This window comes from Chiloscyllium plagiosum, unplaced genomic scaffold (genome assembly GCF_037043375.1).
Source record: "Chiloscyllium plagiosum isolate Xiang-an unplaced genomic scaffold, Cpla_swu_hap1 HiC_scaffold_53X, whole genome shotgun sequence".
In the NCBI taxonomy this organism is placed as follows: Eukaryota; Metazoa; Chordata; class Chondrichthyes; order Orectolobiformes; family Hemiscylliidae; genus Chiloscyllium; species Chiloscyllium plagiosum.
This window is the reverse complement of record NW_028270191.1, coordinates 13,383,717-13,411,181: the sequence shown is the minus strand read 5'-3', so window position 1 is coordinate 13,411,181 and position 27,465 is coordinate 13,383,717. Positions and strand designations below refer to the sequence as shown.

At 63.2% G+C, this 27,465-nt stretch overlaps 1 protein-coding gene across 2 annotated transcripts in view; it reads right to left on the bottom strand.

Annotated features, from left to right (window-relative positions):
- Positions 1 to 27,465, bottom strand: part of LOC122546469 (diacylglycerol kinase beta-like) — a 211,190-nt gene that overhangs the window by 19,704 nt on the left and 164,021 nt on the right. For both annotated transcript variants that reach the window (XM_087985546.1, XM_087985547.1), the window contains exons 18-20: positions 26,355 to 26,512; positions 25,221 to 25,285; positions 1,224 to 1,314 (exon numbers count right to left, since the gene is read on the bottom strand). In XM_087985546.1, coding sequence (XP_087841672.1) covers positions 1,224 to 1,314; positions 25,221 to 25,285; positions 26,355 to 26,512 — 314 coding nt within the window. The remainder of the gene's footprint in view (positions 1 to 1,223; positions 1,315 to 25,220; positions 25,286 to 26,354; positions 26,513 to 27,465) is intronic.

The window sequence follows — 27,465 nt, the reverse complement described above, 5'->3', positions numbered from 1 at the left end:
CGACCCTCCAAACCCGCACTGACACATGTTGCCCTTCCTTACTAAAACTGCCTTCATTTACAGGATCCATATCCCTCTATTCCCTTCCTATTCATGTATTTGTCCGGGTGCTTCCTGAATGCTGTTATTGTGTCTGCTTCCACCATCTTCCCTGGCAACACGCTCCAGGCAATCGCCAGCCTTTGTGTGAAAAACTTGCCTCACACAGTTCTTTTAACCCCCCCCACCCCTCCCCTCACCCCTTGAACCTGTGTCCCTTAGTAACTGACCCCTCCACTCTGGGAAAAAGCCTCATACTTCCCACTCTATCCATGCCGTTCACAATCTTATAAACTTCGATCAGGTCGCTCCCTCAACCTCCTGTGTTCCAGTGAACACAATCCCAGTCTCGCCAACCTTCCTTCATAAACAAACAACCGTGCCCATACCAGGCAACATCCTGGTAAACTGTGTCTGTACCCTCTCCAAAGCATCCGCATCCTTCTGGCCGTGTGGTGACCAGAACTGGACACAATATTCCAAGTGGGGCCTAACTAAAGTACTATAAAGCTGCAGCAGAACTTGTCTATACTCAAAGAGCGTGGTGCTGGAAAAGCACAGCAGGTCAGGCAGTGTCTGAGGAGCAGGAGAGTTGATGTTTTGAGCATAAACCTGATGAAGGGATTATGCCCGAAATGTTGATTCTCCTGCCCCTCAGATGCTGCCTGACCTGCTGTGCTTTTCCAGCACCACCCTCTCGACTCATCTCCAGCATCTGCAGTGCTCACTTTCTCTCTATATTCAGTGCCCCCAGGCATGGCAAAGGCCTCTATTTTAACTCCCTTATCTACCTGCATTGCCATCTTCACTGATCTGTGGGCTGGCACAGGTGGTGGCCATGGCCGAATTGGTAGAAAGTGTGGCAGATCTGCGCAACTTCACACCAGTTCGAAAGTCTGTCGTGAAGGGGCACGTTAATTGTCGAGCTCTAGTTGCAAGTACAAACAGCTTTAGCTCCCACCATGTTTGCGACCAGTCAACGGGCAACCTGATGCCCATTCGTACCAGGCCCTGTCGCAGGCCGCTCTGAAGCCCAGACAGGAAGCTGCCAGTCAGCGCAACACGGTAGGACGATAGAGCGAAGAATTGAGGTCTGCCAGTTGCCCACTCGTGCCAGTGTGCCCTTCTTTCTCCCACCCTGAACCCTTTCCCCAGGGAGCAGCGCTGGATGTGGACTCACTCACTTCGATCTCCAACACGTCCTGTAGGTTCTTGCAAGTGGCCGAGACGGTTTCTGAGGTAGCGAACTCAAAATACCACAGTTTGTTCTTCACCCTTTCGAAAGGAGACAACCAGAGCTTGGCATCAGTCGAGGATTGTGGGATAGCAGTTAGAAAGACACGCTCAGTCGTCACTTCAACTGAGATGCCAGTGTTGAGGGGCATTTTGTTGAAGCATGCCAGGGAGTCGAGGGAAGGATATTAGCAAGCTGCAGAGGGCGGGGAAGAGATTTCCCAGGATGGTGCTGGGGACAGAAGGAATGACTTCTAAAGAAAGGCTGCATAGCCTGAACATTTGTTCACAATGTTTAAAATATATATGGATAAGGACCGGATAGGGGGGATATGGGCCAGGAGCAGGCAGGTGGGTGTAGATTAGTTTGGGGATGATGGTCGGCATGGACAGGCTGGACCGAAGGGTCTGTTTCCATGCTGTCTGGTGAAGACACATTAGGGCACATGGGATTGGGGATTCTGTACAAGCATGGATTAAGGAATACCAGGGACATGAAGGACAGATCCACAGACCATGTTCAGAGCCTGTTTAATGTGCATGATTCATGTTCAAGCACATCAGAAGTCAAGCAGGTAAAAAATGAGGTGTTACTGGTTAGTGAGTCAGTCAGTGAGATAGACATTCTCTTTACAAGGAGTTAACATCGGACCCCAGCAGCAACCGCCCAAGTGATGGGGACATCAGGGGTGCAGATTGGCCTGCACTTCCGCACAGGCTGTGGGCCTCACTCCCCACCCCCGCACCATGACACACACCTCACTCCCCCTCCACTCACACATCACTCCCCCACAACACACACACCTCATTCCCCCCTGACACACACCTCACTCCCACCCCACACACACACACACCTCACTCCACCCCCACACACACCTCACTCCCCCCTGACACACACCTCACTCCCCCCACACACACCTCACTCCCCCCCACACACACCTCACTCCCACCCCACACACACCTCACTCCCACCCCACACACACCTCACTCCCACCCCACACACACACACACACACCTCACTCCACCCCCACACACACCTCACTCCCCCCTGACACACACCTCACTCCCCCTCCACTCACACCTCACTCCCCCGCAACACACACACCTCACTCCCCCTCCACACACATACCTCACTCCCCCCACACACACCTCACTCCCCCCCCCACACACACCTCACTCCCCCCCACACACACCTCACTTCCCCCCCACACACACCTCACTCCCCCCCCACACACACCTCACTCCCCCCCCACACACACCTCACTCCCCCCACACACACCTCACTCCCCCTCCACACACATACCTCACTCCCCCCACACACACCTCACTCCCCCTCCACACACATACCTCACTCCCCCCACACACACCTCACTCCCCCCACATAGACCTCACTCCCCCCCACACACACCTCACTCCCCCTCCACACACACACCTCACTCCCCCCCACACACACCTCACTCCCCCCTGACACACACCTCACTCCCCCCCCACACACACACACCTCACTCCCCCCCCACACACACCTCACTCCCCCCCACACACACCTCACTCCCCCCCCACACACACCTCACTCCACCCGCACACACACCTCACTCCCCCCCCACACACACACACCTCACTCCCCCCCCACACACACCTCACTCCCCCCCACACACACCTCACTCCCCCCCCACACACACCTCACTCCCCCCCACACACACCTCATTCCCCCCCCACACACACACCTCACTCCACCCCCACACACACCTCACTCCCCCCTACACACACACCTCACTCCCCCTCCACACACACACACCTCACTCCCCCCCCACACACACCTCACTCCCCCCCACACACACCTCACTCCCCCCCCACACACACCTCACTCCACCCGCACACACACCTCACTCCCCCCTACACACACACACCTCACTCCCCCTCCACACACACACACCTCACTCCCCCCCCCCACACACACCTCACTCCCCCCCCACACACACCTCACTCCCCCCCCCACACACACCTCACTCCACCCGCACACACACCTCACTCCCCCCCCACACACACACCTCACTCCCCCCCCACACACACCTCACTCCCCCCCCCACACACACCTCACTCCACCCGCACACACACCTCACTCCCCCCCCACACACACACACCTCACTCCACCCCCCACACCCACCTCACTCCACCCGCACACACACCTCACTCCCCCCCCCGCACACACACACCTCACTCCCCCCCCACACACACACCTCACTCCCCCCACACACACACACCTCACTCCCCCCCCCACACACACACCTCACTCCCCCCCCACACACACACCTCACTCCCCCCCCACACACACACACCTCACTCCCCCCCCACACACACACCTCACTCCCCCCCCACACACACACCTCACTCCCCCCCCACACACACACACCTCACTCCCCCCCCACACACACACCTCACTCCACCCGCACACACCTCACTCCCCCCCACACACACCTCACTCCCCCCACACACACCTCACTCCCCCCCACACACACACCTCACTCCCCCCCACACACACCTCACTCCCTGCCACACACACCTCGCTCCCCCCCACACACACACCTCACTCCCCCCTACACACAGACCTCACTCCCCCCTACACACACACCTCACTCCCCCCCACACACACACCTCACTCCCCCCTACACACAGACCTCACTCCCCCCCCACACACACCTCACTCCCCCCCACACACACACACCTCACTCGCCCCCACACACACCTCACTCCACCCGCACACACACACACCTCACTCCCCCCCACACACACACACACCTCACTCCCCCCCACACACACACCTCACTCCCCCCCACACACACACCTCACTCCCCCCCCCACACACACACCTCACTCCCCCCCACACACACACCTCACTCCCCCCCACACACACACCTCACTCCCCCCCCCACACACACACCTCACTCCCCCCCACACACACACCTCACTCCCCCCCCACACACACACCTCACTCCCCCCACACACACACCTCACTCCCCCCCCACACACACACCTCACTCCCCCCCACACACACCTCACTCCCCCACCACACACACCTCACTCCACCCGCACACGCACACCTCACTCCCCCCACACACACCTCACTCCCCCCCCACACACCTCACTCCCCCCCACACACACACCTCACTCCCCCCCCACACACACACACCTCACTCCCCCCCACACACACACCTCACTCCCCCCCACACACACCTCACTCCCCCCCACACACACACCTCACTCCCCCCCACACACACCTCACTCCCCGCCACACACACCTCACTCCCCCCCACACACACCTCACTCCACCCGCACACACACCTCACTCCCCCCCCACACACACACACCTCACTCCCCCACCACACACACCTCACTCCACCCGCACCCGCACACCTCACTCCCCGCCACACACACCTCACTCCCCCCCCACACACCTCACTCCCCCCCACACACACACCTCACTCCCCCCCCACACACACACACCTCACTCCCCCCCACACACACACCTCACTCCCCCCCACACACACCTCACTCCCCCCCACACACACACCTCACTCCCCCCCACACACACCTCACTCCCCGCCACACACACCTCACTCCCCCCCACACACACCTCACTCCACCCGCACACACACCTCACTCCCCCCCCCGCACACACACACCTCACTCCCCCCCCACACACACACCTCACTCCCCCCACACACACACCTCACTCCCCCCCCCACACACACACCTCACTCCCCCCCCACACACACACCTCACTCCCCCCCCACACACACACACCTCACTCCCCCCCCACACACACACCTCACTCCCCCCCCACACACACACCTCACTCCCCCCCCACACACACACACCTCACTCCCCCCCCACACACACACCTCACTCCACCCGCACACACCTCACTCCCCCCCACACACACACCTCACTCCCCCCACACACACCTCACTCCCCCCCACACACACACCTCACTCCCCGCCACACACACCTCACTCCCTGCCACACACACCTCGCTCCCCCCCCCACACACACCTCACTCCCCCCCACACACACCTCGCTCCCCCCCACACACACACCTCACTCCCCCCTACACACAGACCTCACTCCCCCCTACACACACACCTCACTCCCCCCCACACACACACCTCACTCCCCCCTACACACAGACCTCACTCCCCCCCACACACACCTCACTCCCCCCCACACACACACACCTCACTCGCCCCCACACACACCTCACTCCACCCGCACACACACACACCTCACTCCCCCCCACACACACACACACCTCACTCCCCCCCACACACACACCTCACTCCCCCCCACACACACACCTCACTCCCCCCCCCACACACACACCTCACTCCCCCCACACACACACCTCACTCCCCCCCCACACACACACCTCACTCCCCCCCCACACACACACCTCACTCCCCCCACACACACACCTCACTCCCCCCCCACACACACACCTCACTCCCCCCCACACACACCTCACTCCCCCACCACACACACCTCACTCCACCCGCACACGCACACCTCACTCCCCCCACACACACCTCACTCCCCCCCCACACACCTCACTCCCCCCCACACACACACCTCACTCCCCCCCCACACACACACACCTCACTCCCCCCCACACACACACCTCACTCCCCCCCACACACACCTCACTCCCCCCACACACACACCTCACTCCCCCCCACACACACCTCACTCCCCGCCACACACACCTCACTCCCCCCCACACACACCTCACTCCCCCCCACACACACCTCACTCCCCGCCACACACACCTCGCTCCCCCCCCACACACACCTCACTCCCCCCCACACACACCTCACTCCCCGCCACACACACCTCACTCCCCCCCACACACACCTCACTCCCCCCCACACACACCTCACTCCCCGCCACACACACCTCGCTCCCCCCCCACACACACCTCACTCCCCCCCACACACACACCTCACTCCCCCCTACACACAGACCTCACTCCCCCCCCACACACACCTCACTCACCCCCACACACACACACCTCACTCCCCCCCACACACACCTCACTCGCCCCCACACACACCTCACTCCCCCTACACACACCTCACTCCACCCGCACACACACACACCTCACTCCCCCCCACACACACACACCTCACTCCCCCCCACACACACACACCTCACTCCCCCCCCCACACACACCTCACTCACCCCCACACACACACACCTCACTCGCCCCCACACACACCTCACTCGCCCCCACACACACCTCACTCCCCCTACACACACCTCACTCCACCCGCACACACACACACCTCACTCCCCCCCACACACACACCTCACTCCCCCCCACACACACACCTCACTCCCCCCCACACACACACCTCACTCCCCCCCCACACACACTCCTCATTCCCCCCACACATACACCTCACTCCCCCCCACACACACCTCACTCCCCCCCACACACACCTCACTCCCCCCCACACACACCTCACTCCCCCCCACACACACTCCTCATTCCCCCCACACACACACTCCTCATTCCCCCCACACACACACCTCACTCCCCCCCACACACACCTCACTCCCCCCCACACACACCTCACTCCCCCCCACACACACACCTCACTCCCCCCCCACACACACTCCTCATTCCCCCCACACACACACCTCACTCCCCCCCACACACACACCTCACTCCCCCCCACACACACCTCACTCCCCCCCACACACACACCTCACTCCCCCCCACACACACCTCACTCCCCCCCACACACACCTCACTCCCCCCTACACACACCTCACTCCCCCCCCACACACACTCCTCATTCCCCCCACACACACACCTCACTCCCCCCCACACACACACCTCACTCCCCCCCACACACACCTCACTCCCCCCACACACACACCTCACTCCCCCCCACACACACCTCACTCCCCCCCACACACACCTCACTCCCCCCTACACACACCTCACTCCCCCCCCACACACACTCCTCACCCCCCCACACACACACCTCACTCCCCCCCACACACACACCTCACTCCCCCCCCACACACACTCCTCATTCCCCCCCCACACACACCTCACTCCCCCCCACACACACCTCACTCCCCCCCACACACACACCTCACTCCCCCCCCACACACACTCCTCATTCCCCCCCCACACACACCTCACTCCCCCCCACACACACCTCACTCCCCCCTACACACACCTCACTCCCCCCCCACACACACTCCTCATTCCCCCCACACACACACCTCACTCCCCCCCACACACACACCTCACTCCCCCCCCCACACACACACCTCACTCCCCCCCACACACACTCCTCACTCCCCCCCACACACACACCTCACTCCCCCCCCACACACACACCTCACTCCCCTCCCACACACACCTCACTCCCCCCCACACACACTCCTCACTCCCCCCCCACACACACACCTCACTCCCCCCCCACACACACACCTCACTCCCCCCCCTACACACACACACCTCACTCCCCCCCCACACACACACCTCACTCCCCCCCCACACACACACCTCACTCCCCCCCACACACACACCTCACTCCCCCCCACACACACCTCACTCCCCCCCCACACACACACCTCACTCCCCCCCGCACACACACCTCACTCCCCCCCACACACTAACCTCACTCCCCCCCACACACACACCTCACTCCCCCCACACACACCTCACTCCCCCCACACACACCTCACTCCCCCACACACACCTCACTCCACCCGCACACACACACACCTCACTCCCCCTACACACACCTCACTCCCCCACACACTCCTCACTCCCCCCCCACACACACTCCTCACTCCCCCTACACACACCTCACTCCCCCCCACACACACCTCACTCCCCCTACACACACCTCAATCCACCCGCACACACACACACCTCACTCCCCCCCACACACACACACCTCACTCCCCCTACACACACACCTCACTCCCCCTACACACACACCTCACTCCCCCCCCACACACACACCTCACTCCCCCCCCACACACACACCTCACTCCCCCCCCACACACACACCTCACTCCCCCCCACACACACACACCTCACTCCCCCCCCCACACACACACCTCACTCCCCCCCACACACACACCTCACTCCCCCTACACACACCTCACTCCCCCCCCACACACACACCTCACTCCCCCCCACACACACACCTCACTCCCCCCACACACACCTCACTCCCCCCCCACACACACACCTCACTCCCCCCACACACACCTCACTCCCCCCCCACACACACACCTCACTCCCCCCCCACACACACCTCACTCCCCCCCACACACACCTCACTCCCCCCCCACACACACACCTCACTCACCCCCACACACACCTCACTCCACCCGCACACACCTCACTCCCCCCCACACACACCTCACTCCCCCCCACACACCTCACTCCCCCCCCACACACACCTCACTCCCCCACACACACACCTCACTCCCCCCCCACACACACCTCACTCCCCCCACACACACCTCACTCCCCCCCACACACACCTCACTCCCCCCCACACACACCTCACTCCCCCCCACACACCTCACTCCCCTCCCACACACACCTCACTCCCCTCCCACACACACCTCACTCCCCCCACACACACCTCACTCCACCCGCACACACCTCACTCCCCCCCACACACACCTCACTCCCCCCCCACACACCTCACTCCCCCCCACACACACCTCACTCCCCCCACACACACCTCACTCCCCCCACACACACCTCACTCCACCCGCACACACCTCACTCCCCCCCACACACACACCTCACTCCCTCCCCACACACACCTCACTCACCCCCACACACACCTCACTCCACCCGCACACACCTCACTCCCCCCCACACACACCTCACTCCCCCCCCACACACCTCACTCCCCCCCACACACACCTCACTCCCCCCCCACACACACCTCACTCCCCTCCCACACACACCTCACTCCCCTCCCACACACACCTCACTCCCTCCCCACACACACCTCACTCCCCCCCCACACACACCTCACTCCCCCCCACACACACCTCACTCACCCCACACACACACACCTCACTCCCCCCCACACACACCTCACTCCACCCGCACACACACCTCACTCCCCCCCACACACACCTCACTCCACCCGCACACACACCCTACTCCCCCCCACACACACCTCACTCCCCCCCACACACACCTCACTCCACCCGCACACACACCTCACTCCCCCCCACACACACACCTCACTCCCCCCCACACACACCTCACTCCACCCGCACACACACCCTACTCCCCCCCACACACACCTCACTCCCCCCCACACACACCTCACTCCACCCGCACACACACCTCACTCCCCCCCCACACACACCTCACTCCCCCCCACACACACCTCACTCCCCCACACACACACACCTCACTCCCCCCACACACACCTCACTCCCCCCCCACACACACCTCACTCCCCCACACACACACACCTCACTCCCCCCACACACACCTCACTCCCCCCCACACACACCTCACTCCACCCGCACACACACCCTACTCCCCCCCACACACACCTCACTCCCCCCCACACACACCTCACTCCACCCGCACACACACCTCACTCCCCCCCCACACACACCTCACTCCCCCCCACACACACCCACCCCCCCCCCCCACACACACCTCACTCCCCCCACACACACCTCACTCCCCCCCCACACACACCTCACTCCCCCCCCACACACACCTCACTCCCCCACACACACACACCTCACTCCCCCCACACACACCTCACTCCCCCCCACACACACCTCACTCCCCCACACACACACACCTCACTCCCCCCACACACACCTCACTCCCCCCCCACACACACCTCACTCCCCCCCCACACACCTCACTCCCCCCCACACACACCTCACTCCCCCACACACACACACCTCACTCCCCCCACACACACCTCACTCCCCCCCCACACACACCTCACTCCCCCCCCACACACACCTCACTCCCCCCCCACACACACACCTCACTCCCCCCCTACACACACACACCTCACTCCCCCCCCACACACACACCTCACTCCCCCCCACACACACCTCACTCCACCCCCACACACACACCTCACTCCCCCCTACACACACACACCTCACTCCCCCCCCCCCACACACCTCACTCCCCCCACACACACACACCTCACTCCCCCCCACACACACACCTCACTCCCCCCCACACACACACCTCACTCCCCCCCCACTCACACCTCACTCCCCCCCCCACACACACACCTCACTCCCCCCCACACACACACACCTCACTCCCCCCCCACACACACCTCACTCCACCCGCACACACACACCTCACTCCCCCCACACACACACACCTCACTCCCCCCCCACACACACCTCACTCCACCCGCACACACACACCTCACTCCCCCCACACACACCTCACTCCCCCCACACACACCTCACTCCCCCCTACACACACACCTCACTCCCCCCCACACACACACCTCACTCCCCCCCACACACACACCTCACTCCACCCCTCACACACACACCTCACTCCCCCCCACACACACCCCACTCCCCCCCACACACACCTCACTCCCCCCACACACACCTCACTCCCCCCACACACACCTCACTCCCCCCTACACACACACCTCACTCCCCCCCCACACACACACCTCACTCCCCCCCACACACACACCTCACTCCACCCCTCACACACACACCTCACTCCCCCCCACACACACACCTCACTCCCCCCCCACACACACACCTCACTCCCCCCCACACACACAAACCTCACTCCCCCCCACACACACCTCACTCACCCCCACACACACAAACCTCACTCCCCCCCACACACACCTCACTCACCCCCACACACACACCTCACTCCCCCACACACACACACACACACCTCACTCCCCCCACACACACCTCACTCCCCCCCCACACACACACCTCACTCCCCCCCCACACACACCTCACTCCCCCCTGACACACACCTCACTCCCCCCCACACACCTCACTCCCCCCACACACACACCTCACTCCCCCCCACACACACCTCACTCCCCCACACACACAAACCTCACTCCCCCCTGACACACACCTCACTCCCCCCACACACACCTCACACCCCCCACACACACCTCACTCCCCCCACACACACCTCACTCCCCTACACACACACCTCACACCCCCACACACACCTCACTCCCCCCACACACACCTCACTCCCCCCCCACACACACCTCACTCCCCCCCACACACACCTCACTCCCCCCACACACACCTCACTCCCCCCCCCACACACACCTGACTCCCCCCCCACACACACCTCACTCCCCCCCCACACACACCTCACTCCCCCCCACACACCTCACTCCACCCGCACACACACACACCTCACTCCCCCCCACACACCTCACGCCACCCGCACACACACACACCTCACTCCCCCCCCCACACACACCTCACTCCCCCCCACACACCTCACTCCCCCCCACACACACACCTCACTCCCCCCACACACACCTCACTCCCCCCACACACACACCTCACTCCCCCCTACACACACACCTCACTCCCCCCCCACACACACACCTCACTCCCCCCTACACACACACCTCACTCCCCCCCACACACACACCTCACTCCACCCCACACACACACACCTCACTCCCCCCCACACACACACCTCACTCCCCCCCCACACACACACCTCACTCCCCCCCCACAGACACACCTCACTCCCCCCCACACACACAAACCTCACTCCCCCCCACACACACCTCACTCACCCCCACACACACACCTCACTCCCCCACACACACACACACACACACCTCACTCCCCCCCCACACACACCTCACTCCCCCCTGACACACACCTCACTCCCCCCACACACACCTCACTCCCCCCCCACACACACACCTCACTCCCCCCCCACACACACCTCACTCCCCCCTGACACACACCTCACTCCCCCCCACACACCTCACTCCCCCCCACACACACACCTCACTCCCCCCCCACACACACACCTCACTCCCCCCACACACACCTCACTCCCCCCCCACACACACACCTCACTCCCCCCCCACACACACCTCACTCCCCCCTGACACACACCTCACTCCACCCCACACACACCTCACTCTCCCCTGACACATACCTCACTCCCCCCCACACACCTCACTCCCCCCACACACACCTCACTCCCCCACACACACACACACACACACCTCACTCCCCCCCCCACACACACACCTCACTCCCCCACACACACAAACCTCACTCCCCCCTGACACACACCTCACTCCCCCCACACACACCTCACTCCCCCCACACACACCTCACTCCCCCACACACACACCTCACACCCCCACACACACCTCACTCCCCCCACACACACCTCACTCCCCCCCCACACACACCTCACTCCCCCCCACACACACCTCACTCCCCCCACACACACCTCACTCCACCCGCACACACACACCTCACTCCCCCCACACACACCTCACTCCCCCCACACACACACCTCACTCCCCCCCCACACACACACCTCACTCCCCCCTACACACACACCTCACTCCCCCCCACACACACACCTCTCTCCACCCCACACACACACACACCTCACTCCCCCCCACACACACACCTCACTCCCCCCCCACACACACACCTCACTCCCCCCCCACACACACACCTCACTCCCCCCCCACACACACTCCTCACTCCCCCCACACACACACACCTCACTCCCCCCCCACACACACACACCTCACTCGCCCCCACACACACCTCACTCCCCCCCACACACACCTCACTCCCCCTACACACACCTCACTCCCCCCCCACACACACACCTCACTCCCCCCCACACACACACCTCACTGCCCCCCCACACACACACCTCACTCCCCCCCCACACACACTCCTCACTCCCCCCCACACACACCTCACTCCCCCCCACACACACCTCACTCCCCCTACACACACCTCACTCCACCCGCATACACACACACCTCACTCCCCCCCGACACACACCTCACTCCCCCCCGACACACACCTCACTCCCCCCCCACACACACACCTCACTCCCCCCCACACACACACCTCACTCCCCCCCACACACACCTCACTCCCCCACACACACAAACCTCACTCCCCCCTGACACACACCTCACTCCCCCCACACACACCTCACTCCCCCACACACACACCTCACTCCCCCCACACACACCTCACTCCCCCCCACACACACACCTCACTCCCCCCCACACACACACCTCACTCCCCCCCACACACACCTCACTCCCCCACACACACAAACCTCACTCCCCCCTGACACACACCTCACTCCCCCCACACACACCTCACTCCCCCACACACACACCTCACTCCCCCCACACACACCTCACTCCCCCCCACACACACCTCACTCCCCCCACACACACCTCACTCCCCCACACACACACCTCACTCCCCCCCACACACACCTCACTCCACCCGCACACACCTCACTCCCCCCCCACACACACCTCACTCCCCCCCACACACCTCACTCCCCCCCACACACACCTCACTCCCCCCCCACACACACCTCACTCCCCTCCCACACACACCTCATTCCCCTCCCACACACACCTCACTCCCCCCCACACACACACCTCACTCCCCCCACACACACCTCACTCCACCCGCACACACACCTCACTCCCCCCCACACACACCTCACTCCACCCGCACACACCCCACTCCCCCCCACACACACCTCACTCCCCCCCACACACACCTCACTCCACCCGCACACACACCTCACTCCCCCCCACACACACCTCACTCCCCCCCACACACACCTCACTCCACCCGCACACACACCTCACTCCCCCCCCACACACACCTCACTCCCCCCCCACACACACCTCACTCCCCCACACACACACACCTCACTCCACCCGCACACACACCTCACTCCCCCCCACACACACCTCACTCCCCCCCACACACACCTCACTCCACCCGCACACACACCTCACTCCCCCCCCACACACACCTCACTCCTCCCACACACACCTCACTCCCCCCACACACACCACACTCCCCCCACACACACACCTCACTCCCCCCCCACACACACCTCACTCCCCCCCACACACCTCACTCCACCCGCACACACACACCTCACTCCCCCCCACACACACACCTCACTCCCCCCACACACACACCTCACTCTCCCCTACACACACACCTCACTCCCCCCCCACACACACACCTCACTCCCCCCTACACACACACCTCACTCCCCCCCCACACACACTTCACTCCCCCCCCACACACACCTCACTCCCCCCCACACACCTCACTCCACCCGCACACACACACCTCACTCCCCCCACACACACCTCACTCCCCCCACACACACACCTCACTCCCCCCTCCACACACACCTCACTCCCCCCCCACACACACACCTCACTCCCCCCCACACACACACCTCACTCCACCCCACACACACACACCTCACTCCCCCCCACACACACACCTCACTCCCCCCCCCCACACACACCTCACTCACCCCCACACACACACCTCACTCCCCCCCCACACACACACCTCACTCCCCCCACACACACCTCACTCCCCCCCACACACACACCTCACTCCCCCCCCACACACACCTCACTCCCCCCTGACACACACCTCACTCCCCCCCACACACACCTCACTCCCCCCCACACACCTCACTCCACCCGCACACACACACCTCACTCCCCCCCACACACACCTCACTCCCCCCCACACACCTCACTCCCCCCGACACACACCTCACTCCCCCCCACACACACACCTCACTCCCCCCCACACACACACCTCACTCCCCCCCACACACACCTCACTCCCCCACACACACAAACCTCACTCCCCCCTGACACACACCTCACTCCCCCCACACACACCTCACTCCCCCACACACACACCTCACTCCCCCCACACACACCTCACTCCCCCCCACACACTCCTCACTCCCCCCACACACACCTCACTCCCCCACACACACACCTCACTCCCCCCACACACACACCTCACTCCCCCCACACACACCTCACTCCCCCACACACACACACCTCACTCCCCCCACACGCACACCTCACTCCCCCCCACACACACCTCACTCCCCCCCACACACACCTCACTCCCCCCACACACACCTCACTCCCCCCCACACACACCTCACTCCACCCGCACACACACACCTCACTCCCCCACACACACACCTCACTCCCCCCACACACACACCTCACTCCCCCACACACACCTCACTCCCCCACACACACACCTCACTCCCCCCACACGCACACCTCACTCCCCCCCACACACACCTCACTCCCCCCCACACACACCTCACTCCCCCCACACACACCTCACTCCCCCCCACACACACCTCACTCCCCCCCACACACCTCACTCCCCCCGACACACACCTCACTCCCCCCCACACACACACCTCACTCCCCCCCACACACACACCTCACTCCCCCCCACACACACCTCACTCCCCCACACACACAAACCTCACTCCCCCCTGACACACACCTCACTCCCCCCACACACACCTCACTCCCCCACACACACACCTCACTCCCCCCACACACACCTCACTCCCCCCCACACACTCCTCACTCCCCCCACACACACCTCACTCCCCCACACACACACCTCACTCCCCCCACACACACACCTCACTCCCCCCACACACACCTCACTCCCCCACACACACACCTCACTCCCCCCACACGCACACCTCACTCCCCCCCACACACACCTCACTCCCCCCCACACACACCTCACTCCCCCCACACACACCTCACTCCCCCCCACACACACCTCACTCCACCCGCACACACACACCTCACTCCCCCCACACACCTCACTCCCCCCGACACACACCTCACTCCCCCCACACACACACCTCACTCCCCCACACACACACCTCACTCCCCCCACACACACCTCACTCCCCCCACACACACACCTCACTCCCCCCCACACACACCTCACTCCCCCACACACACACCTCACTCCCCCCACACACACCTCACTCCCCCCCACACACACCTCACTCCACCCGCACACACACACCTCACTCCCCCCCACACACCTCACTCCCCCCGACACACACCTCACTCCCCCCCACACACACCTCACTCCCCCACACACACACACCTCACTCCCCCCACACACACCTCACTCCCCCCACACACACCTCACTCCCCCACACGCACACCTCACTCCCCCCCCACACACACACCTCACTCCCCCCCCACACACACACCTCACTCCCCCCCACACACACTCCTCACTCCCCCCACACACACACACCTCACTCCCCCCCCACACACACACACCTCACTCGCCCCCACACACACCTCACTCCCCCCCACACACACCTCACTCCCCCTACACACACCTCACTCCACCCGCATACACACACCTCACTCCCCCCCACACACACACCTCACTCCCCCCCACACACACCTCACTCCCCCTACACACACCTCACTCCACCCGCATACACACACACCTCACTTCCCCCCCCACACACACACCTCACTCCCCCCCACACACACACCTCACTCCCCCCCACACACACACACCTCACTCGCCCCCACACACACCTCACTCCCCCCCCACACACACACACCTCACTCCCCCCCCACACACACACACCTCACTCCCCCCACCACACACACCTCACTCCCCCCCCACACACACACACCTCACTCCCCCCCACACACACACCTCACTCCCCCCAGACACACCTCACTCCCCCCCCACACACACACCTCACTCCCCCCCCCACACACACACCTCACTCCCCCCCACACACACACCTCACTCCCCCCCCCACACACACACCTCACTCGCCCCCACACACACCTCACTCCACCCGCACACACCTCACTCCCCCCCCACACACACCTCACTCCCCCCCACACACCTCACTCCCCCCCACACACACCTCACCCCCCCCCACACACACCTCACTCCCCCCCACACACACCTCACTCCCCCACACACACACCTCACTCCCCTCCCACACACACCTCACTCCCCCCCCACACACACACCTCACTCCCCCCCACACACCTCACTCCCCCCCACACACACCTCACTCCCCCCCCACACACACCTCACTCCCCCCCCACACACACCTCACTCCCCCCCACACACACCTCACTCCCCCACACACACACCTCACTCCCCCCCCACACACACCTCACTCCCCCCCCACACACACCTCACTCCCCCCACACACACACCTCACTCCCCCCACACACACCTCACTCCCCCCACACACACCTCACTCCCCCCCCCCACACACACCTCACTCCCCCCCCCACACACACCTCACTCCCCCCCCCACACACACCTCACTCCCCCCCCACACACACCTCACTCCCCCCACACACACCTCACTCCCCCCCCCACACACACCTGACTCCCCCCCCCACACACACACCTCACTCCCCCCCCACACACCTCACTCCCCCCCCCCACACACACCTCACTCCCCCCCCACACACACCTCACTCCCCCCACACACACCTCACTCCCCCCCCCCACACACACCTGACTCCCCCCCCACACACACCTCACTCCCCCCACACAGACCTCACTCCCCCCCCACACACACCTCACTCCCCCCACACACACCTCACTCCCCCCCACACACACCTCACTCCCCCCCACACACACCTCACTCCCCCCACACACACCTCACTCCCCCCCCCACACACACCTCACTCCCCCCCCACACACACCTCACTCCCCCCACACACACCTCACTCCCCCCACACACACACCTCACTCCCCCCCCACACACACCTCACTCCCCCCTGACACACACCTCACTCCCCCCCACACACACCTCACTCCCCCCACACACCCTCACTCCACCCGCACACACACACACCTCACTCCCCCCCACACACCTCACTCCACCCGCACACACACACACCTCACTCCCCCCCCACACACACCTCACTCCCCCCACACCCACCTCACTCCCCCCCACACACACCTCACTCCCCCCACACACACCTCACTCCCCCCACACAGACCTCACTCCCCCCCCACACACACCTCACTCCCCCCACACACACCTCACTCCCCCCCACACACACACCTCACTCCCCCCCCACACACACCTCACTCCCCCCCCACACACACCTCACTCCCCCCCCACACACACCTCACTCCCCCCCACACACACCTCACTCCCCCCCACACACACCTCACTCACCCCCACACACACACCTCACTCCCCCCCACACACACCTCACTCCCCCCCACACACACACCTCACTCCCCCCCCACACACACCTCACTCCCCCCTGACACACACCTCACTCCCCCCCACACACACCTCACTCCCCCCCCCACACACACCTCACTCCCCCCCCACACACACCTCACTCCCCCCTGACACACACCTCACTCCCCCCCACACACACCTCACTCCCCCCCCACACACACCTCACTCCCCCCACACCCACCTCACTCCCCCCCACACACACCTCACTCCCCCCACACACACCTCACTCCCCCCACACAGACCTCACTCCCCCCCCACACACACCTCACTCCCCCCACACACACCTCACTCCCCCCCACACACACACCTCACTCCCCCCCCACACACACCTCACTCCCCCCCACACACACCTCACTCCCCCCCCACACACACCTCACTCCCCCCCACACACACCTCACTCCCCCCCACACACACCTCACTCACCCCCACACACACACCTCACTCCCCCCCACACACACCTCACTCCCCCCCACACACACACCTCACTCCCCCCCCACACACACCTCACTCCCCCCTGACACACACCTCACTCCCCCCCACACACACCTCACTCCCCCCCCACACACACCTCACTCCCCCCCCACACACACCTCACTCCCCCCTGACACACACCTCACTCCCCCCCACACACACCTCACTCCCCCCCCCACACACACCTCACTCCACCCGCATACACACACACCTCACTCCCCCCCGACACACACCTCACTCCCCCCCGACACACACCTCACTCCCCCCCCACACACACACCTCACTCCCCCCCCACACACACCTCACTCCCCCCTGACACACACCTCACTCCCCCCACACACACCTCACTCCCCCCCCACACACACCTCACTCCCCCCCCCCACACACACCTCACTCCCCCCCCACACACACCTCACACCCCCCCACACACACCTCACTCCCCCCCACACACACACACACCTCACTCCCCCCCCACACACACCTCACTCCCCCCCCACACACACCTCACTCCCCCCCCACACACACCTCACACCCCCCCACACACACCTCACTCCCCCCCACACACACACACACCTCACTCCCCCCCCACACACACCTCACTCCCCCCTGACACACACCTCACTCCCCCCACACACACCTCACTCCCCCCCACACACACACCTCACTCCCCCCCCACACACACACACCTCACACCCCCCCACACACACCTCACTCCCCCCCACACACACACACACCTCACTCCCCCCCCACACACACCTCACTCCCCCCCCACACACACCTCACACCCCCCCACACACACCTCACTCCCCCCCCACACACACACACCTCACACCCCCCCACACACACCTCACTCCCCCCCACACACACACACACCTCACTCCCCCCCCACACACACCTCACTCCCCCCCCACACACACCTCACACCCCCCCACACACACCTCACTCCCCCCCCACACACACACACCTCACACCCCCCCACACACACCTCACTCCCCCCCACACACACCTCACTCCCCCCCACACACCTCACTCCACCCGCACACACACACCTCACTCCCCCCCACACACCTCACTCCACCCGCACACACACACCTCACTCCCCCACACACACCTCACTCCCCCCCACACACCTCACTCCCCCCGACACACACACACCTCACTCCCCCCCCGACACACACCTCACTCCCCCCCACACACACACCTCACTCCACCCCACACACACACCTCACTCCCCCCCACACACACCTCACTCCCCCACACACACAAACCTCACTCCCCCCTGACACACACCTCACTCCCCCCACACACACCTCACTCCCCCCACACACACCTCACTCCCCCACACACACAAACCTCACTCCCCCACACACACACACCTCACTCCCCCCACACACACCTCACTCCCCTCCACACACACCTCACTCCCCCCCACACACACCTCACTCCCCCACACTCACACCTCACTCCCCCCACACACACCTCACTCCCCCCCACACACACCTCACTCCCCCCCCACACACACCTCACTCCCCCCCACACACACCTTACTCCCCCACACACACACCTCACTCCCCCCACACACACCTCACTCCCCCCACACACACCTCACTCCCCCCACACACACACCTCACTCCCCCCACACACACCTCACTCCCCCCACACACACCTCACTCCCCCCCCCCACACACACCTCACTCCCCCCCCACACACACCTCACTCCCCCCCCCACACACACCTCACTCCCCCCCCACACACACCTCACTCCCCCCACACACACCTCACTCCCCCCCCCACACACACCTGACTCCCCCCCCCACACACACACCTCACTCCCCCCCCACACACCTCACTCCCCCCCCCCCACACACACCTCACTCCCCCCCCACACACACCTCACTCCCCCCACACACACCTCACTCCCCCCCCCACACACACCTGACTCCCCCCCCACACACACCTCACTCCCCCCACACAGACCTCACTCCCCCCCCACACACACCTCACTCCCCCCACACACACCTCACTCCCCCCCACACACACCTCACTCCCCCCCACACACACCTCACTCCCCCCACACACACCTCACTCCCCCCCCCACACACACCTGACTCCCCCCCCACACACACCTCACTCCCCCCACACACACCTCACTCCCCCCCACACACACACCTCACTCCCCCCCACACACACCTCACTCCCCCCTGACACACACCTCACTCCCCCCCACACACACCTCACTCCCCCCCACACACCTCACTCCACCCGCACACACACACACCTCACTCCCCCCCACACACCTCACTCCACCCGCACACACACACACCTCACTCCCCCCCCACACACACCTCACTCCCCCCACACCCACCTCACTCCCCCCCACACACACCTCACTCCCCCCACACACACCTCACTCCCCCCACACAGACCTCACTCCCCCCCCACACACACCTCACTCCCCCCACACACACCTCACTCCCCCCCACACACACACCTCACTCCCCCCCCACACACACCTCACTCCCCCCCCACACACACCTCACTCCCCCCCCACACACACCTCACTCCCCCCACACACACCTCACTCCCCCCCACACACACCTCACTCACCCCCCACACACACACCTCACTCCCCCCCACACACACCTCACTCCCCCCCACACACACACCTCACTCCCCCCCAACACACACCTCACTCCCCCCTGACACACACCTCACTCCCCCCCACACACACCTCACTCCCCCCCCCACACACACCTCACTCCCCCCCCACACACACCTCACTCCCCCCTGACACACACCTCACTCCCCCCCACACACACCTCACTCCCCCCCCCACACACACCTCACTCCACCCGCATACACACACACCTCACTCCCCCCCGACACACACCTCACTCCCCCCCGACACACACCTCACTCCCCCCCCACACACACACCTCACTCCCCCCCCACACACACCTCACTCCCCCCTGACACACACCTCACTCCCCCCACACACACCTCACTCCCCCCCCACACACACCTCACTCCCCCCCCCCCACACACACCTCACTCCCCCACACACACACCTCACTCCCCCCACACACACCTCACTCCCCCCACACACACCTCACTCCACCCCACACACACACACCTCACTCCCCCCCACACACACACCTCACTCCCCCCCCACACACACACCTCACTCCCCCCCCACACACACACACCTCACACCCCCCCACACACACCTCACTCACCCCCACACACACACCTCACTCCCCCCCACACACACACACACCTCACTCCCCCCCCACACACACCTCACTCCCCCCTGACACACACCTCACTCCCCCCACACACACCTCACTCCCCCCCACACACACACCTCACTCCCCCCCCACATACACCTCACTCCCCCCCACACACACCTCACTCCCCCCCACACACACCTCACTCCCCCCCACACACCTCACTCCACCCGCACACACACACCTCACTCCCCCCCACACACCTCACTCCCCCCGACACACACCTCACTCCCCCCCACACACACCTCACTCCCCCCCACACACACCTCACTCACCCCCACACACACACCTCACTCCACCCCACACACACACCTCACTCCCCCCCACACACACCTCACTCCCCCCCACACACACCTCACTCCCCCCACACACACCTCACTCCCCCACACACACACCTCACTCCCCCCACACACACCTCACTCCCCCCACACACACACCTCACTCCCCCCACACACACCTCACTCCCCCACACACACACCTCACTCCCCCCACACACACCTCACTCCCCCACACACACACCTCACTCCCCCCACACACACCTCACTCCCCCCCCCACACACACCTCACTCCCCCCCCACACACACCTCACTCCCCCCCCCACACACACCTCACTCCCCCCCCACACACACCTCACTCCCCCCCACACACACCTCACTCCCCCCCCCACACACACCTGACTCCCCCCCCACACACACCTCACTCCCCCCACACAGACCTCACTCCCCCCCCACACACACCTCACTCCCCCCACACACACCTCACTCCCCCCCACACACACCTCACTCCCCCCCCACACACACCTCACTCCCCCCACACACACCTCACTCCCCCCCCCCACACACACCTGACTCCCCCCCCACACACACCTCACTCCCCCCACACACACCTCACTCCCCCCCACACACACACCTCACTCCCCCCCCACACACACCTCACTCCCCCCTGACACACACCTCACTCCCCCCACACACACCTCACTCCCCCCCACACACACACCTCACTCCCCCCCCACACACACCTCACTCCCCCCTGACACACACCTCACTCTCCCCCACACACACCTCACTCCCCCCCACACACCTCACTCCACCCGCACACACACACCTCACTCCCCCCCACACACCTCACTCCCCCCGACACACACCTCACTCCCCCCCACACACACCTCACTCCCCCCCACACACACCTCACTCACCCCCACACACACACCTCACTCCACCCCACACACACACCTCACTCCCCCCCACACACACCTCACTCCCCCACACACACAAACCTCACTCCCCCCCACACACACCTCACTCCCCCACACACACACCTCACTCCCCCCACACACACCTCACTCCCCCACACACACACCTCACTCCCCCCACACACACCTCACTCCCCCCCCCACACACACCTCACTCCCCCCCCACACACACCTCACTCCCCCCCCCACACACACCTCACTCCCCCCCCACACACACCTCACTCCCCCCCACACACACCTCACTCCCCCCCCCCACACACACCTGACTCCCCCCCCACACACACCTCACTCCCCCCACACAGACCTCACTCCCCCCACACACACACCTCACTCCCCCCACACACACCTCACTCCCCCCCACACACACCTCACTCCCCCCCCACACACACCTCACTCCCCCCACACACACCTCACTCCCCCCCCCCACACACACCTGACTCCCCCCCCACACACACCTCACTCCCCCCACACACACCTCACTCCCCCCCACACACACACCTCACTCCCCCCCCACACACACCTCACTCCCCCCTGACACACACCTCACTCCCCCCACACACACCTCACTCCCCCCCACACACACACCTCACTCCCCCCCCACACACACCTCACTCCCCCCTGACACACACCTCACTCCCCCCCACACACACCTCACTCCCCCCCACACACCTCACTCCACCCGCACACACACACCTCACTCCCCCCCACACACCTCACTCCCCCCGACACACACCTCACTCCCCCCCACACACACCTCACTCCCCCCCACACACACCTCACTCACCCCCACACACACACCTCACTCCACCCCACACACACACCTCACTCCCCCCCACACACACCTCACTCCCCCACACACACAAACCTCACTCCCCCCTGACACACACCTCACTCCCCCCACACACACCTCACTCCCCCACACACACACACCTCACTCCCCCCACACACACCTCACTCCCCCCCACACACACCTCACTCCCCCCACACACACCTCACTCCCCCACACACACACCTCACTCCCCCCACACACACCTCACTCCCCCCACACACACCTCACTCCCCCCCCACACACACCTCACTCCCCCCACACACACCTCACTCCACCCGCACACACACCTCACTCCCCCCACACACACACCTCACTCCTCCCACACAAAGCTCACTCCCCCCCACACACACCTCACTCCCCCCCCCACACACACCTCACTCCCCCCACACACACCTCACTCCCCCCACACACACCTCACTCCACCCGCACACACACCTCACTCCCCCCACACACACACCTCACTCCCCCCACACAAAGCTCACTCCCCCCACACACACACCTCACTCCCCCCACACACACCTCACTCCCCCCCACACACACCTCACTCCCCCCCACACACACACCTCACTCCCCCCCACACACACACCTCACTCCCCCCACACACACCTCACTCCCTCACTGTGGATATACTCTCATTCTGCTGCAGACGTCCAACTGTTGACTAACCTGCTGTTGAATTTTTCCGGATACTTCTCTCTCATGACATGAAACCGGTGAGCAATGGACGCATCCTTGACGTGCAAAAACAAAAAAGGGACAAGAGACGGCAGCAGTCAGAATGCAGTACAGGCCCTGAGCGAACAACCTCCGATTCGGCCTAGGGGGCTTCCACCCAGCTCACCTCATACCGGCCTCGGCTCTAACATGGAGCAGGAGCCCAGAGAGGAGCTCACAGAAGGGCTGCCATCAAGCTCCCTTACGAGACTTGGATGGGACGGAGGGGGAGTCTGGGGACACAAGGCGTGCGTACAGAATGTAGGTCAGGTGCCTGGCCGGGACATTGTGCCCATTGTGAGACCGGCTTGCCCGCCCTCGGGCTGGTGTCATGACAACGAAGCACATATAATGGTCTCAATGCAGCTGGCTGGACCGGACTGCTGCCAACACACAAGGAAGGCAGCCATGATGCCACACTGTCACATCTCAGCCTTCTGGGCAGGCCTCAGCCACGAACTGACTCTCCCCGCCTCACTGCCTGTTGCTGGGACTGGTGGGAGGAGAGAGCTGCTGAACCCTCAACCTGCAGTTCATCACCTTGGGCTCTTGCTGTGCCCACTGTGCCACCTCACCGTTGCATTGGGCAGGAAACACTGCCTTCTTCACCAAATTAACAAAGCAGTACTCACCCTGCCAGGATCTGCAGGCCACACCACAAAGTTCCCCTCACCCTCACTGGGTCAGAATCCTGGAATTCCCTCCCTCAGGATCAACCCACAGCAGGTGGGCAGCAGCAGTTCAAGATGGCAGCTCACCCCAACCTTCTCAAGGAGCTATTAAGGTAAAACTACACCCCCTGCCACCTTGCCCCCCCCCCGCCAAACCCCCAGAGGATCAAACTCTGCGTTCCTCGTCACTCCTTTCAGGTATTGGTTCAGCTCGGTCAGGAAGTACACTGAGTTCTGGCTCAAATCCCGCTCCTGACGCTCAGCTGCCCTCTGATGCGGCCTAGCAAGAGGGCTTGTTTTTCTCAGGACGGTCAATGATGCCAATGATCCCAAAACCCAGTAAGGGGGAGGTAACAAGACAGGCAAAGCACACTGTGACCGTCTCTGAACAAATGCGAGCGAGCTCAGCACTTACCACACCGATTGAGAAGTAGTTATTGATGATGTTGTAAGGGACAGGATCTCCCTTCTCAGGGACCGATTCAGTCACCTCGAAGCTCCAGCGATCGAGCAGCATCAGCGAGCTCCCCTCGATGTCCTTCAGGATCTTTGTTAACTTCTCCCCTTCGTACCCTGCCATTCAGCAGTCAGACAGAGACCGACATTACTGGAGACTCAACTGATACCAGCACTCCCCAACAGATGAAACCAGGCTCGACCCACCTAGATATCCGAAGCAGGGGTAGGCCACATTTGATAAGGTCAGAGCTAATCGCATGACCCCAATTTCCCATCCATCCCTCATGACCTTTCACCCCCTTGCTTCCCAAGAAGCTGTAGCTATGCACGTTTTCCTGGAAATGGCGCCTGGTCGATGCTGACTTGTAAACTTTTCACTGCACTCATGTGAGTACGACTGACAATAAAACTAATTCGATTCAATTCAAGATGCTTCAGGAGGCACACCACCACGGACCTGGGTTCGATTCCACCCTCGGGCAACGGTCTGGGTGGAGTTTGTACAGTCTCCCCATGTTTGCGTGGGTTTCCTCCCACAATCCAAAGATGCGCAGGTTAGGTTGGATTGGCCGTGCTAAATTACCCATAGTGCCCAGGGATGTGCAGGTTAGGGTGGATTGGCTGTGCTAAATTACCCATAGTGCCCAGGGATGTGCAGGTTAGAGTGGGTTAGCCATGCTAAATTACCCATAGTGCCCAGGGATGGTGCAGGTTAGAGTGAATTGGCCGTGCTAATTACCCATAGTGCCCAGGGATGTGTAGGTTAGAGTGGGTTAGCCATGCTAATTACCCATAGTGCCCAGGGATGTGCAGTTTAGGGTGGATTGGCCATGCTAAATTGACCCATAGTGTCCAGAGATGTGCAGGTTAGGGTGGATTGGCCATGCTAATTACCCATAGTGCCCAGAGATGTGTAGGTTAGGGTGGGTTAGCCATTCTAATTACCCATAGTGCCCAGGGATGTGCAGGTTAGGGTGGGTTAGCCATGCTAATTACCCATAGTGCCCAGGGATGTGCAGGTTAGGGTGGGTTAGCCATGCTAATTACCCATAGTGCCCAGGGATGTG